At 34.6% G+C, this 16,610-nt stretch overlaps 1 protein-coding gene and 1 pseudogene across 1 annotated transcript; both read left to right on the forward strand.

Moving 5' to 3' along the window:
- Nucleotides 1-946: 946 nt before the first annotated feature.
- LOC139849877 (protein AE7-like) lies at nucleotides 947-2,748 on the forward strand (annotated as a pseudogene).
- A 4,531-nt stretch (nucleotides 2,749-7,279) lies between these two features.
- LOC139849200 (protein AE7-like) lies at nucleotides 7,280-9,217 on the forward strand. The gene is made up of 5 exons (XM_071838861.1): nucleotides 7,280-7,412; nucleotides 7,559-7,664; nucleotides 7,763-7,862; nucleotides 8,176-8,221; nucleotides 9,117-9,217. The coding sequence occupies exons 1-5, from the start codon at nucleotides 7,280-7,282 to the stop codon at nucleotides 9,215-9,217; spliced, it is 486 nt and encodes a 161-aa protein (XP_071694962.1).
- Nucleotides 9,218-16,610: the final 7,393 nt, after the last annotated feature.

Genomic DNA, 16,610 nt, shown 5'->3' on the forward strand with positions numbered 1-16,610 from the left:
GTGATGTGTTTAGGGTAACTTATGGTTAGTTTCGATATCATGTACCTCAGCACTACTAACGAACTGATTAATCTTTATAACTAAATCTTGTGGTCTAAAAACTTGTTATAATTACTAGACCTATGTTGTTCACTCAACCATTTTGGTTGACACTTTAAGCATGTTTTGTCTCAGGTACATAGATATTTTGCTTCCGCTGTAGAACTCTGCTGTTACTTAGAAGTCAAGCCAATCACTGGGACCAGAGTTAACATCCGCGTCAATGACGATTTTGGCGGGGTGTTAAATTTGAACATATATACTTTTTTAACTGATTATGTAAATAAGTAAACTGGTAAAAAAAATTGTGTTCACGCTATTCGAAGTGAGGTTTGAACATATATACATTGTTTGAACATATATACTATCCTGACAATTTTTAAGAGAAGGTTGTTGAAACTCTTTTTAGTTGATACTCTTTAATATATCATTAGCAACACTTATCGACACGAATATGTTACAACTATTAATTAAATTATAAAAATGATCATTGAACGCATGTACATGAGTTAACACTTTATGTATCCTCAATTAACGAAATTTGCAGGTATCTTTTATGTTTTCATAATTTTTGAGTTGGTCTTTGAAATTTTGGGTTTCATCAATGAAAAATACTACGGAGTATACCAGCTATCTAAAATTATAGGTCCTTTCAAAAGTTTGGGCCCTATCCAATTGCCCATATTCACACAAGCGCTTGTCCAAACCCTAAAGTTCAATATATTTTTCTTGAATGTTGAATACTATATCCCAAATTACAAACCCTAAATCATCATCCGATTAAATATTTATACGTCGTTCAAAATTTATTTTAATTCTTTGAGATTATTATAGGTTTGAGTTCAGAAGAACGGAGTTGATTATTAGCTTGCTTGATTATTAGTAATAATAATAAATAAAAAAAAATATGGCACCTGCATTAATCAATCCAAACCCAATTGTATATAAAAAAAAAGGAACGCCCAGCTCGAACAACTCGACCCGGTGATGGCGAATTCGATGAATACGCATCTGAAATCATTGACAAACTTGAAATATTTGATATCCTTTTTATGTTTATTTATTCATTATATTATATTGTATATCATATAAAATATGAGTGAATGAATTGGTTATTTCATGGTCTAGAAGTCATAATATATACGGAGTAAAATACTTGTCTTGTACTCCTTAATATTTTGTTGTACATCATATTAGAGACATTAAAGATCCCGAGTATCCGTATTCTTTAGAAGAGTTAAATGTGATTACAGAAGATGCTATTGAGGTAGATGATAAACTTAGTTATGTTCGGTAAGTATGTTTTTTTTTTTTTTTTTTTTTATTCTTTGATGGGTTTTATGAGGATTTTGGACTTAATAAGTTGGATGGAAATTGTATTGTTTTTGTTCAGTGTCACGTTTACTCCGACAGTTAAGCATTGTAGTATGGCAGATAATATTGGTCTTTGTTTGCTGGTTAAACTTATGCGCAGTCTTCCTTCGCGCTTCAAGGTATTGGCTCCACTTTCGTATGATACACCGTATATATTTAGTATGATCATGAAATATAAATATAATTTTGGAATTTTGTTTGTAGATAAAATAATATCCATCACCTAATTTACGTCCTAAAACGGGTAAACGGATAAAGGTTTTTCCTGGTCAGGCAACTAATTTGCATCCGGTTTCATATTGTGATATAGTTACTTAAGATGCAGATTTGGTTATGATCTTTTTGAACTTTTCGGCCTTGCTGTGTACTTATGAATTTGTGTTTAATGTTTTAATATGAAAAAATTGTTGTGGTTTGTTTAGGTTGAGATAAAGGTGGCTCCTGGAACTCATGCAACCGAAGATGCAGGTATTACTCATTCTCCCCTTCCTTATTCTTTTGAAATGCATATACCGAAGGGATAAGTATAATTAACTGCTATGAAACCTGTCACGTGGTAAACAAGTTATATCTATGCTTAAATGTATGTGAACGAGGAAAACAAACCTGCATTTTGCTGCGGGATGGTTTCGGTCGATTAACAGTCGATGATTTTGTTCGGTTAGCGATCGGATTTTTTTGAAAGTCGGTTAATTGGTCATTTAAAAAAAAGAATGAAAAGGAAAATGAATAAAAGGTTGTAAAGAAAATAGAATAAAACTTTTAAAAACGAATTACCAAAATACCTCTAAAGTTGGGGGTATTTACATGATTGCGATGGTTAACAGTGCCACCTGGATGGGATTTAGTATATTTGGTATAAAAGGTTGTAAAGAAAAAGGAAAAAAAAAAAAAGGGTTAGCAGTCGGTTAATTGGTCGTTCAAAAAAAGAATGAAAAAGGAAGTGAATAAAAGGTTGTAGAGAGAAATGAAAAAAATATTTTTAAAAAAAACGAATTACCAAAATACCCCTAAAGTTGGGGTATTTACATGATTGCAATGGTGAATATAGTGCATGCTGATGGGATTTAGGGGTATTTACATGATCGCGATGGTGAATAGTGCCAGTTAATGGTATTTACATGTGTATGTGTATGTGTATTGTACTGTAATGTAATTGCAATATATTTGTTTGGATTGGTGTTTACTTTTTTCTTGATTGCAATAGTGCCAGTTAATGGTATTTATATGGCAGTGAACAAACTATTGAACGATAAGGAACGGGTTGCTGTTGCTCTGGAAACTCCTATTATCGTTAAAATGCTTGATGAATGTTTGCAACCCTCTTTTGAATGAATGAATGTATGCCACATCCAATACGTACACGCCAATAACCCAATATTAATTTGTTGACTCTCTTTTTCAGCAATACAATAGTTAATACACCTTTAGTAGTCTGGAAACAGTATGTTATCTTTATGATTGTGTTTTAGTGTTGATTATTTGAAGCAATGTACAGAGTTATTTACCTTATTTATTCGAAGATTTCAGCTCAATCGTCATCGTAATACTACTGTGCTACTTTCTTTCCTATATTGCACAAGATTGTTTGTCTTTGAAACGTCTGAATGAAATTGCCTATAAATCGGGCATTGTAATTAATTAAAACCTTGCTAGTGCCCAAAAAGGATCTTAGAACAGTCCTAGTTTTTTAGATCAGGATGATAGAGAACGGCTCAATACATAGGAATATTCAATAATGAACAGCCCAATGGAAGTCTTTATATAGTATTATCAGTAGTATTGTTAACTTGTTAAGGTTTCATACAGAATTTGTGTATTGGGCTGTTGGGCTTTCCTATGTATTACGCCATTATCATATATACTACGCACAAGACTAAAAGTTGCATCCCTGCCAGAGAACTATTCACGCTTTTTTTTTCCTCTTCTTTTATCATTTATGTGGTATTTTTTTCAAAAAAGTCAAACAGTGTGTGCACGTTTGGAGAAAAATCACAAAGTTAACTTCCATACCCATTTTCTAGATTTGTCTTATACCATATATACTACGGAGAAGACTAAAAGTTGCATCCCTATTGGCCAGAGAACTGTTCACGCTTTTTTTTTTTCTTCCTCTTCTTATCATTTAGGTGGTATTTATTCAAAAAAGTTGTGCTTTGGAGGAGAGTCACCAAGTTAACTTCCATACCCATTTTCTAGATTTGTCTAATGTGAATATATATAATACTCCGTAGCTAATACTTAATGAAGACTTATATAATAAAAATACTTTGTTAAAATGAATCAAAACTAGTCCGGATCCAGCCGCGCGATGCGGCGGAGGCTTTCGGCCTGCATATTCATATTTAACATATTCATATTTAACGTAGCTTTATGTATTTACAGGAGGGAAAACAGCCCATGTGTTAAGCGCCGTTGTAGGTGTCGTCGTCTTTAGTCTTTTCTAAAAATTGTTCGGTTTGAACATAGTTAGTTTCGTTTTGTTAATAAAATTATTTCGAGTCTAACGGTGATGTCGAAAAAACTTAACTCGCGACGTGCAGGAAGATACGGGTTGTCGTTGTGTTTAACGTTTTTTAAAAGTATCCGTTTCGAACGTACTTATTTTCGTTATGTTCATAAAATTATTTCGAGTATGACGATGCTGTCGAAAAAATTTAACTCGCGGCGAGCGGGAAGATACGGGCAGTTCTTGTGTTTAGCGTTTTTTAAAAAGTGTCCGCTTCGAATGTAGTTAGTGTCGTTTTGTTCATAAAAATATTTCGAGTTTAATGGTGTGGTCGGTGAAATTTAACTCGGGGCGAGGAGGAAACTACGGGCTGTCGAAGTATTTGGGTGGAGTTTTTATTTTAATTCAGTGAATTTATGTTTTACCCCCCTAGAGTTTAGGGTAGTTTTTGTAAGTTGGTTATAGTGGAAGGGGTTTTTTTGCAGTTATTGGAATGATTTTTGAGACAATGTCGTTTTGAAGCATTCTTTAGTTATGGTGGGAGCCAAACGACGTGGTTTCCAACGACATTTAGTATGTGAAAGGTTTAAAAGATACGGGTTGTCGTTGTGTTTAACGTTTTTTAAAAGTATCCGTTTCGAACGTACTTATTTTCGTTATGTTCATAAAATTATTTCGAGTATGACGATGCTGTCGAAAAAATTTAACTCGCGGCGAGCGGGAAGATACGGGCAGTTCTTGTGTTTAGCGTTTTTTAAAAAGTGTCCGCTTCGAATGTAGTTAGTGTCGTTTTGTTCATAAAAATATTTCGAGTTTAATGGTGTGGTCGGTGAAATTTAACTCGGGGCGAGGAGGAAGCTACGGGCTGTCGAAGTATTTGGATGGAGTTTTTATTTTAATTCAGTGAATTTATGTTTTACCCCCTAGAGTTTAGGGTAGTTTTTGTAAGTTGGTTATAGTGGAAGGGGTTTTTTTGCAGTTATTGGAATGATTTTTGAGACAATGTCGTTTTGAAGCATTCTTTAGTTATGGTGGGAGCCAAACGACGTGGTTTCCAACGACATTTAGTATGTGAAAGGCTGTCGAAGTATTTGGGTGGAGTTTTTATTTTAATTCAGTGAATTTATGTTTTACCCCCCTAGAGTTTAGGGTAGTTTTTGTAAGTTGGTTATAGTGGAAGGGGTTTTTTTGCAGTTATTGGAATGATTTTTGAGACAATGTCGTTTTGAAGCATTCTTTAGTTATGGTGGGAGCCAAACGACGTGGTTTCCAACGACATTTAGTATGTGAAAGGTTTAATATTCCTAAACTGTAAAATTTTGCTTCCATGATTTAAGTGGATTGGTTATTAAGAGCATTTTTTTGGACTTTCTTTTCAACTAGCTCACCTTTTTTTTTCTCATGCCCAACGAAGTGAACTTAGCCATCTTTCTTAATAAAATTGTTTCGGATCGCTATTTCAATAAATATGGTATATGTGACGACCCAAAAATTTCCGACCAAATTTAAACTTAATCTTTAAATGATTTAATGTTTCTGACACGATAAGCAAAGTCTGTAAGCTTGAATCTCAAAATTTTTGAACTACTTTTATATTTTGGGTTGACTTCTTGGTTGTCGTACTAAGTTGTCTTTGGAACATTCTTCATTAAAGCAGTATAATTTCCTTATTTAGCAACGTAGCCGGCCTAAAGATCTAGGCTGCCGTATTGAGTTTTGTGCATGAACTTTTCTTTAATAGATTGACTTTAATTTGAATTGTTTTTTTACTTCAGTGAGGCTGCCGACCTGGTATATTTTACCGCCGGCCTGAGCTTTTTCTCAGGTCTTCTCTCTGGCTCAGATTTTACTTAAATATTGGCTTGTTTCCTCTATAATTTAACTGTAAAGATCACAAACAACTTTTTCACACGGTTAGTAGCCTTTGCACTTTTCCCCAATAGGCAAAGGAATACGCCATATATGTGTGAAATTGAGTAATATAGCACCGTAAAAAGGGCATAAAAATATGTATAATTTCGGTGCTATCATTGTTTTTAAAAAATAAAGGAGTTCATTTGGTTGAGGGTTCGTTTTCCGATCATCAGAGACTTGTGGATGCAGTGAAACAAGTTGATGTGGTGATGTGTGCCATGTCAAGGGTGCAATTTTGATCGCATAATATTCTCCATCAACTTAAGCTTGGTGATGCCATCAAAGAAGCTGAAAATGTTAAGGTACGTGTACAATGTATGTATTATTGATAACTTTCAATTATAAAGATTATGTCCCATAAGTTATATCAAAAGTGGGTCATCAAAACAGATAAACGCATAAAGTTTCACCTTATCAAGACCATATATGATTATCCTGCTATCGTTACTAATTCTTTTTCAAGTAACCCAAATATAGACCTTTACTAACTCTTTTTCCAGTAACCCAAAATATATGTTTGTTAATGAGGTTTGAATATGAAACCTCTTATAAAGTTTTTAATTTATTTAAATGGTTGATACTACATAACTACTCAAATTACATTTGCAAATTTAAAACGTTAAGTTTTATAGAAAATTTCTACAAACAATGATTTTTGCCTTCGGAGTTTGAGATAGATCCCTCACGAATGGAACACGTATTCGAATGTGGTAAAGAGACATTTAGTGACAAAATTGTGATACGAAAAGCGATTGAAGACGCTAAAATATTATATAATTACATTTCTGCAAACTGTATAGCGGATTACTTTGTTGGCAACCTTTCTCAACTAAGCAATCTAATGCCTCCAAAGGATCGAGTTAACATTTATGGTGACGGAAAGCGTAAGGTTTGAGCATATATAATATTTTAACTGATTATGTAAGTAAACTGATAAAGTTTTCTCTATTCACGCTATTCGAAGTGGGATTTGAACATATATACATTGTTTGAACATTTATACTATCCTGACATTTTTTAAGAGAAGGTTGTTGAAACTCTTTTTAATCGATACTCTTATATATCATTAGCAATAGTTATCGACACGAGTACGTTACAACTTTTAATTAAATTATAAAAATGATCACGCATGTACATGAGTTAACACTTTATGTATCCTCAGTTAGCGAAATTTTAACATATCTTTTGTGTCATCATAATTTTTGAGTTGATCTTTGTAATTTTGCGTTTCGAAAATAATATACGAGCTATCTAAAATTTTAGGTCCTTTCCAAAGTTTGGGCCGTATGCAATTGCCCATACTCGCACATGCGCTGTCCAAACCCTAAAGTTAAATATATATTTCTTGAATGTTGAATACTATATCCCAAATTAATTAGAACCCCTAAATCATCATCCGATTAAATATTTATACGTCGTTCAAAATTTATTGTAATTCTTTCGGATTATTATAAACGGAGTTGATTAGCTTGCTGGATTATTAGTAATAAAAAAAGTTAAAAAATGGCACCTGCATTAATCAATCCAAACCCAGTCGTATATGAAAAGAAGGAACACCCAGCTCGAACAACTCGACCCGGTGATAGCGAATTCGATGAATACGCATCTGAACTCATTGACAAACTTGAAATATTTGATATCCTTTTTATGTTTATTTATTCATTATAATATAAAAATATCAGTGAATGAATTGGTTATTTCAATGTCTATATTGAAATCATAATATATACGGAGTATATACGGAGTAAAATACTTGTTGTACTCCTTAATATTTTGTTGTACATCATATTAGAGACATTAAAGATCCCGAATATCCGTATTCATTAGAAGAGTTACATGTGATTACAGAAGATGCTATTGAGGTAGATGATAAACTTAGTTATGTTCGGTAAGTATGTTTTATTTTTATCTTCGGTATCTTTGATGGGGTTTTATGCGGATTTCAGACTTAATTAGATGGATGGAAATTGTATTGTTTTTGTCCAGTGTCATGTTTACACCAACAGTTAAGCATTGTAGTATGGCAGATAATATTGGTCTTTGTTTGCGGGTTAAACTTATGCGCAGTCTTCCTTCGCGCTTCAAGGTATTGGCTCCACTTTCGTATGATACTCCGTATATATTTAATTAGTATGATCATGAAATATAAATATGATTTGGGAATTTTGTTTGTAGATAAAATAATATCCATCTTGTAATAACCTAATTTGCGTCTTAAAACGGGTAAACGGATAAATGTTTTTCCTGGTCAGGCAACTAATTTGCATCCGGTTTCATCTTGTGATATAGTTACTTAAGATGTAGATTTGGTTATGATTTTTTTGAACTTTTCAGCCTTGCTATATACTTATGAATTTGTGTTTAATGCTTTGATATGAATAAATTGTTGCTTTGTTTAGGTTGAGATAAAGGTGGCTCCTGGAACTCATGCAACCGAAGATGCAGGTATTTCTCATTCCCTCTTCCTTATTCTATTGAAATGCATATACCGATGGTATAAATTTAATAAACTGCTAGTGAAGCTTGTCACGTGGTAATTAACAAGTTATGTCTATGCTTAAATGTATGTGAACGAGGATAACAAGCTAACGCTTCACTGCGGGGTGTCTTGTAGTTAATTGGAACTTTAAAAAAGAAATGAAAAAGGAAGTGAAAAAAAGATTATAAACAAAAGGGAAAAATAATGGTTAGCTGCCGGTTAACTGGATTTTTACAAAACGAATGAAAAATGAAGTGAAAAAACGGTTGTAAATAAAAGGGAAAAAGATTGTTAGCATTCGGTAAATTTGACTTTTAAAAGAAGAATGAAAAAGAAAGTGAAAAAAAATGTTGTAAAGAAAATTTGACTTTTAAAAGAAGAATGAAAAACGAAGTGAAAAAAAGGTTGTAAAGAAAAGGGAAAAAAAGTTTTTTTTTTTTTTTGCTAAAATAACGATAACATAAAGACAAATCATTTTCATCAATAGATGAAAAAGACTAACAAAAGATACAAACGAGACAAAAGCGCTAGAAGGCTTGGAGTCAGTGAACAACCCTAACACTCACCAAAGATGGTTAACGGTTGGTTAATTGGACATTTAATAAAAAAGTGAAAAAAAGGTCGTAAAGAAATTAGAAAAGGGAAAAAAAAGTAAAAGAAAAATAAAAATGAAACGAATTACTAAAATACCCCGAAATTGGGGCTATTTACATGATTGCAATGGTGAACAGTACCAGTCATGGGTTTTAGTAGATTTGTATTATATAATGTGTATTTAATATTTAATTGTAATTGCAATTGTAATTGTAATATTTGTTTGTGTTGCTGTTTACTTTTTTCTTGTGTCCCCTTATATGGCAGTGAACAAACTATTGAACGATAAGGAACGGGTTGCTGGTGCTCTGGAAACTCCTATTATTGTTAAAATGCTTGATGAATGTTTGCAACCCTCTTTTGAATGAATTAATGAATGCCACATCCGATACATGCCAATAGTCCAATATTAATTTATTGACTCTCTTTTTCAGCAATACAATAGTTAATACACCTTTAGTAGTCAGGAAACAGTTTGTTATCTTTGATCTGTATCTTTATCTTTGTGATTGTGTTTTAGTGTTGATTATATTTTGAAGGAATGTACAGAGTTATTTACCTTATTTATTCGAAGATTTCAGCTCAATCGTCATCGTAATACTACTGTGCTACTTTCTTTCCTATATTGCACAAGATTGTTTGTCTTTCAAACGTCTGAATGAAATTGCCTATAAATCGGGCATTGTAATTAATTAAAACCTTGCTAGTGCCCAAAAAGGATCTTAGAACAGTCCTAGTTTTTTAGATCAGGATGATAGAGAACGGCTCAATACATAGGAAAATTCAATAATGAACAGCCCAATGGAAGTCTTTATATAGTATTATCAGTAGTATTGTTAACTTGTTAAGGTTTCATACAGAATTTGTGTATTGGGCTGTTGGGCTTTCCTATGTATTACGCCATTATCATATATACTACGCACAAGACTAAAAGTTGCATCCCTGCCAGAGAACTATTCACGCTTTTTTTTCCTCTTCTTTTATCATTTATGTGGTATTTTTTTCAAAAAAGTCACACAGTGTGTGCACGTTTGGAGAAAAATCACAAAGTTAACTTCCATACCCATTTTCTAGATTTGTCTTATACCATATATACTACGGAGAAGACTAAAAGTTGCATCCCTATTGGCCAGAGAACTGTTCACGCTTTTTTTTTCCTCTTGTTATCATTTAGGTGGTATTTATTCAAAAAAGTTGTGCTTTGGAGGAGAGTCACCAAGTTAACTTCCATACCCATTTTCTAGATTTGTCTAATGTGAATATATATAATACTCCGTAGCTAATACTCAATGAAGACTTATATACTTATATAATAAAAATACTTTGTTAAAATGAATCAAAACTAGTCCGGATCCAGCCGCGCGATGCGGCGGAGGCTTTCGGCCTGCATATTCATATTTAACATATTCATATTTAACGTACCTTTATGTATTTACAAGAGGGAAAACAGACCATGTGTTAAGCGCCGTTGTAGGTGTCGTCGTCTTTAGTCTTTTCTAAAAATTGTTCGGTTCGAACATAGTTAGTTCGTTTTGTTGATAAAATTATTTCGAGTCTAACAGTGATGTCGAAAAAACTTAACTCGCGACGAGCAGGAAGATACGGGCTGTCGTTGTGTTTAACGCTTTTTAAAAGTGTCCGTTTCGAACGTACTTATTTTCGTTATGTTCATAAAATTATTTCGAGTATGACGATGCTGTCGAAAAAATTTAACTCGCGGCGAGCGGAAAGATACGAGCAGTCCTTGTGTTTAGCATTTTTTAAAAAGTGTCCGTTTCAAATGTAGTTAGTTTCGTTTTGTTCATAAAAATATTCCGAGTTTAACGGTGTGGTCGGTGAAATTTAACTCAGAGCGAGGAGGAAGATACGGGCTGTCGAAGTGTTTAGGTGGAGTTTTTATTTTAATTCAGTGAATTTACCTTTTACCCCCGAGAGTTTAGGGTAGTTTTTGTAAGTTGGTTATAGTGGAAGTGGGTACTTTGCAGTTTTTGGAATGATTTTGGAGACAATGTCGTTTTGAAGCATTCTTTAGGTATGGTGGGAGCCAGACGACGTGGTTTTCAACGACGTTAGTATATGAAAGGTTTAATATTCCTAAAATGTAAAATTTTGCTTCTATGATTTAAGTGGACTGGTTATTAAGAGCATTTTTTTGGACTTTCTTTTCAACTAGCTTACCTTTTTTTTTTCTCATGCCCAACGAAGTGAACTTGGCCATCTTTCTTAATAAAATTGTTTCTGATCGCTATTTCAATAACTATGGTATAAGGGACCTCATTTCTAAAAGTGTATAACAATATCCTCTGAAGAAATCGTAAATGCAAAAATGCCCTCTCTCCACGCACCATGTATCACGCACCACACATGATGCGTGCAGGTCCGTGCGTAATGCGTGTTTGCCGAGATAATCATCGAGACAACACAATTTTTGGCCCATCACGTACATCGCATGATGCGTGCTGCGTGATGCTGTTTGTCGAGATAATCACCAATGCAGCTAAACACACCATGCACCAAGAAGTGGTGCTTGGTGCGATCGGTGCTAAACTTTGAATGTTCATATATTTTGATTCGTATCTCCGATTTAGTCACTGTTTTTTTTTAAATCGTGTATTTTGTAACACCGTCCATTTTTTTTAAATACACAGCGGAATATCAGTTTATCAAATCATGGTTATAAGCATATATTAAACATATATGATACTATTCATTACAGTTCAACTGGTGTTACTTTTTGAAACAGTGAAGCAGAGTTAATTCAAACATCAGAGTTCTTCAGTGTGTCAAACATAACCAAAGTACAACTATCTTCTCCCGTCTCTAGCATGCAAACAATATAACCTGCAGGGGAGAGAGTGTGAGGGATTAGCACAACGCTAAGTGAATGAGATATCCCAACAGATACTAATACAAAGTACCAAGCCTAGCTTTTAGGTATCATGCATCTGGTCAAGGGCATAAGTACATAGCATTACACAGCTATCACATAATATAGCATTACACAACTATATCATACAGAGCTAGGCAGTGATTCAATTAACACAGTAGAAATAGCAATAACAAGCTATTCAGTAAAGGCTCCAAAGCCACTACACTAACATAGCCTTACATAGCTATACAATAAAGGTATCCATAGCTATACATAGCTACTCACTAATGAAATCAATAGCTCTATACAGATATTCACATTCATAGCACTAACGGCTAAACATAGCACAAACGGCTATAAACCCCAAGAGGGTCGTTGACCCTGCCAAGTCTACAACTACTAGCTGATCAAGCTAGAGCCGTACCGATAGCTCTAGTTATTGTCCCACAGTATACCTCTCCTGACATTTACATACGTCAATTTTAGTATACTGCCCGTACAATAACCCCCGAGCCCAACCCTTCTATACACGGTTGACCTCTTCCGTCCCTTCTATACACGGACGGTACTGACCCTTCTATACACGGCCAGTTCCCTAATGTGCACATAACCCACCTACAATCTCACCGTAAGTAACATCACTAATAATCACAAGGCAATCTAATCAGGCATTCTACTATTTCAATCTAAGCAAAAACCTGATAACAGTAGTATAACCTACTACTTATCATTACAACAATAATTAACACACATACATAGATTATCATAATCTATATTAAGCAAAACAGCGGGTAGTAACTACACTTGTTACCAAATACCAATATCAATAAGGATAGTCCCACTCACCAATTACCAGCAAGAACTCAGTGGTCTAATGTTACTGAGTCTTCTCTGTTCCTTTATCACCTGAGAATGATACAGTCCGAGTCAGTAATCATATCTTGATAATAACCCGACAATAAGAAAACAACACCAAAATCAACACTTAATCACTTTACAAGTGGTCTGTCAACCGTACGAGTAACACCATCACACGCACATTTGAGAACACTCACTCGTACGTTTGGTCTATGACCAAACATCCTACAATGAATCACATGATCCGTACGGTTCATCACACGAGTGACTAGTGACTCGTACGAGTCACGTATCATCCGTACGTATCATCACAATCAAAACATAAGTTGCTCATCACCACTCACTCGCACGGTTCACCACTCGGTTGACTACCTCAACCGTACGAGTGAATGCTCACTCGTGCGAGTGATGAAGAACAGTAGTAACATTCAACGAATAATCGATATCATACCATCAAATCATGCTATTAAGTTACTCAAATAAGTTTATGATCCATTATGGGCAAGTTTACTCACTTTCACAGATTTTTCCTTCGTCGGAAATAGGACTGGCCACTGGTCGATTCACGAACCTATAACAAATATGTACATATATATCAAAGTATGATCGAAATATATTCACAACATTTTTTATTACATTTTAATGATTTAAGTTTATTAAGTTAGATGTCCAACGTTAGTAGCCTACAACTAATTGTCCACAGTTAGCAGTACAGAAATAAATCAATATAAATTATCTTGGATCAATCCACGACCCAATGTATACTGTTGGGATTTAACAATTTCATAAAATACTTAAACCATTTTAAGAATTAAGAAAGCGGAAGCATGTTAATTACCAATTTAAAACTTGTTAATCTTTAACCAATTAAAGTTAAATCCCAATTAGGATCAAGTTGTGATATATACTTACAAACTACAAGCAAGTAAAGAGATTATACCTTCTCCTAGCTTGTTGATAGATGATGATGAAGATGATGATGAATGGAGCTCCAAAACTATGAAACCTCAAGTAGTTATACCCCAAACTTTGCACCAACACCTTGTACTTTGGTTAGGATTTATCAACACTTGAATCAAACTTCCAAAAACCAAATTTAGAACCCTCTTTTTCTCCCTTAACAGCCACGGCCTGGACAGCCCTTTTAGAGGGTTTTTTGCAGTTTTTTTTTTGGAGTATTATTGCATGTATTACTTGAATGAATGAGTCAAATACTTGGTAGAAGTGTTAGCCATGCTCATGTGGTGTTGTGTAGTATTAAAAGTAACAAACAAGCATGTGTGTGCCCTTCCTTGGAGTCCCAAATTCTGCACCACATAATGTTTTATAATAATACTTGTAGGTTATTTTAAAAGTTTATAAACCTTTTATAAACTTATGTATTATTTTGTTACTTATACATTTTATAAAACCTTTTATAAAATATAACACAATATAATCATTTAAACCCATAAATAATTATATATATAAATTATCCAAATAATTTATCTCAAGTGATAATATTTTAGAAACCTGATTTTCTAAAATTCAAGTGTTGCGTATTTGTTTAATGATCCAATCGTTAAGATCAAATACGTAAGGTGTCGGTAAGTTTGTTATTGGGTATGACCCGACTTGGATCATAACACATTAGCCACATTAATTTAATATGTCTCTCGGGCATACGAAATACCTTCAATCTCCCACTTGCACGAGAAACATAAGAAATTAATGCAAGTGATGGATACAGCCTAACACACCGTCCATCACCCCTAATATGTTATGACTTTGTGCCATTCAATAACATCATCCCTTTCGAGTTCCCATCTCGAACATGATTAGGTGAATCTTTCATTACTTCCTTTCGTCCTAGATGTCATGTTAAATCCAAGAGATACAGAGTGATCACTCTCTTATAGATTTAACTTTTCAGGCCTTAGACATCTGACTCTCAACGAATAAGAGGGACAAATTCCATCTTGACTACATACGTCCTAGATATACACTTTGTAATATACCTGAGTTCTTCCTTATGTACTACCATGTTTCAGAATAGCGAAGGAAAGAATCAAGGCACAGTACTTGGTGAATATCCGAACCCAATATGTATCTCAGGTCAGAGGATACAATGATATTCGCCTTTACTCAAGATTACATGTGATCAACCACAAAGGCTCTATACAGTAATTCTTGAGAGCGGGTCTTCCAATATTTGTTTCCCACAAATATCTATGAACCTTGGTTGCAACCTTGCCCCACATTCAACCTATGAATGTATACCAATCCAAGTTCATAATAGTCTAAACCTCACACTTGTTCCCACAAATGTGATCGACTACGGAAATTTAGAATAATTGCTTATTCATGGATGAAATATGCAAAATAGGAACATAACTCAAATAAATTAACACCATAGTTATATTAATGAGTTTGAATAATTTCGTTCTGGTACAATACATAAAATAGATCATTTCCAATCACTAGAATATCGAAGCCCTAACGCACAAACATGTCCCTCATGTTTTGGCCCATGTAAAAGCTTCGTGAGTGGATCCGCAACATTATGATCTGTGTGAACTTTGTGAATACATATCTTTCCCTTTTCAACCTCATCCCTGATGTAGTTGAATCTCCGCTCAATGTGACGAGTCTTTTGATGAGCACGAGGTTCCTTGATTTGAGCAATCGCACCCTCGTTGTCACAAAAGATCTCAAGAGGATCCTGAATGGAAGGGACCACTCCTAAGTCGTCGATGAATTTCTTCATCCATGCAGCTTCCTGAGCTGCCAGTGAGGCGGCAATGTACTCCGACTCTGTAGTGGATAACGCAACAACCTCCTGTTTCGAACTCTTCCAAGAGACCGCACCACCATTTAACATGAAGACATAACCGGATTGTGATCGAGAGTCATCTCGATCAGTTTGGAAACTCGCGTCCACGTAACCCTTTACGGCGAGTTCCTCCTCACCAGACCCGTATATTAGAAACATATCCTTAGTTCTCCTAAGGTATTTCAATATACTTTTAACAGCAATCCAATGACTGTTTCCTGGGTTGTTCTGGTATCTACTTGTCAAGCTTAGAGCGCATGACACATCCGGTCTAGTACATATCATTGCATACATGATAGACCCAATAGCGGATGCATATGGGACTTTCTTCATTCTCTCTTGTTCATCTTTCGTGGTAGGACACTGAGATGAACTGAGAATGGTTCCTCTTTGAATAGGTACCAAACCTTTCTTAGAGTTTTCCATCTTGAACCTTTTCAAGATTTTATCAATGTATGTACTTTGACTTAAACCTATCAATTTCTTGGATCTATTCCTATAGATTCCTATCCCCAAAATGTATTGTGCTTCTCCAAGATCCTTAATGGAGAAGCAACTCTTTAGCCAAGTTTTGACTCCTTGCATTGTGGTAATATCATTCCCAAATAATAATATATCATCCACATATAGCACAAGGAACATTGTAGAGCTCCCACTAGCTTTCTTATATACACAAGCTTCATCACCATTTTTAATGAAGCCAAATTTCTCGGCTTCCTCATTAAAACGATGATTCCACATTCTAGATGCTTGTTTCAATCCGTAGATTGACTTCTTTAACTTGCATACACTTTTAGGATATTTTGGATCAACAAAACCTTCAGGCTGGACCATATAGACATCTTCCATAAGATGTCCATTTAGGAAAGCGGTTTTGACATCCATTTGCCATATTTCATAGTCGTAGTGAGCAGCAATGGCAAATAATATCCTAATAGACTTTAGCATTGCCACAGGCGAGAAAGTTTCATCATAATCAACCCCTTGAGTTTGAGTGAAACCTTTTGCAACAAGTCTAGCTTTATATGTATCCAAGTTTCCATGTATGTCGGTTTTCATTTTGAAAAGCCATTTGCAATCAACTAGCTTAGAGCTAGGAGGTTGCTCAACAAGTTCCCACACTTGGTTTTCATACATGGATTGCATCTCGGCGTTCATGGCTTCCTGCCATTTATCTTTATCAATCCTTGATAAAGCATCTTGGTAGTTTGTTGGTTCATCC

This window comes from Rutidosis leptorrhynchoides, chromosome 5, assembly GCF_046630445.1.
Source record: "Rutidosis leptorrhynchoides isolate AG116_Rl617_1_P2 chromosome 5, CSIRO_AGI_Rlap_v1, whole genome shotgun sequence".
NCBI classification, from domain to species: domain Eukaryota; kingdom Viridiplantae; phylum Streptophyta; class Magnoliopsida; order Asterales; family Asteraceae; genus Rutidosis; species Rutidosis leptorrhynchoides.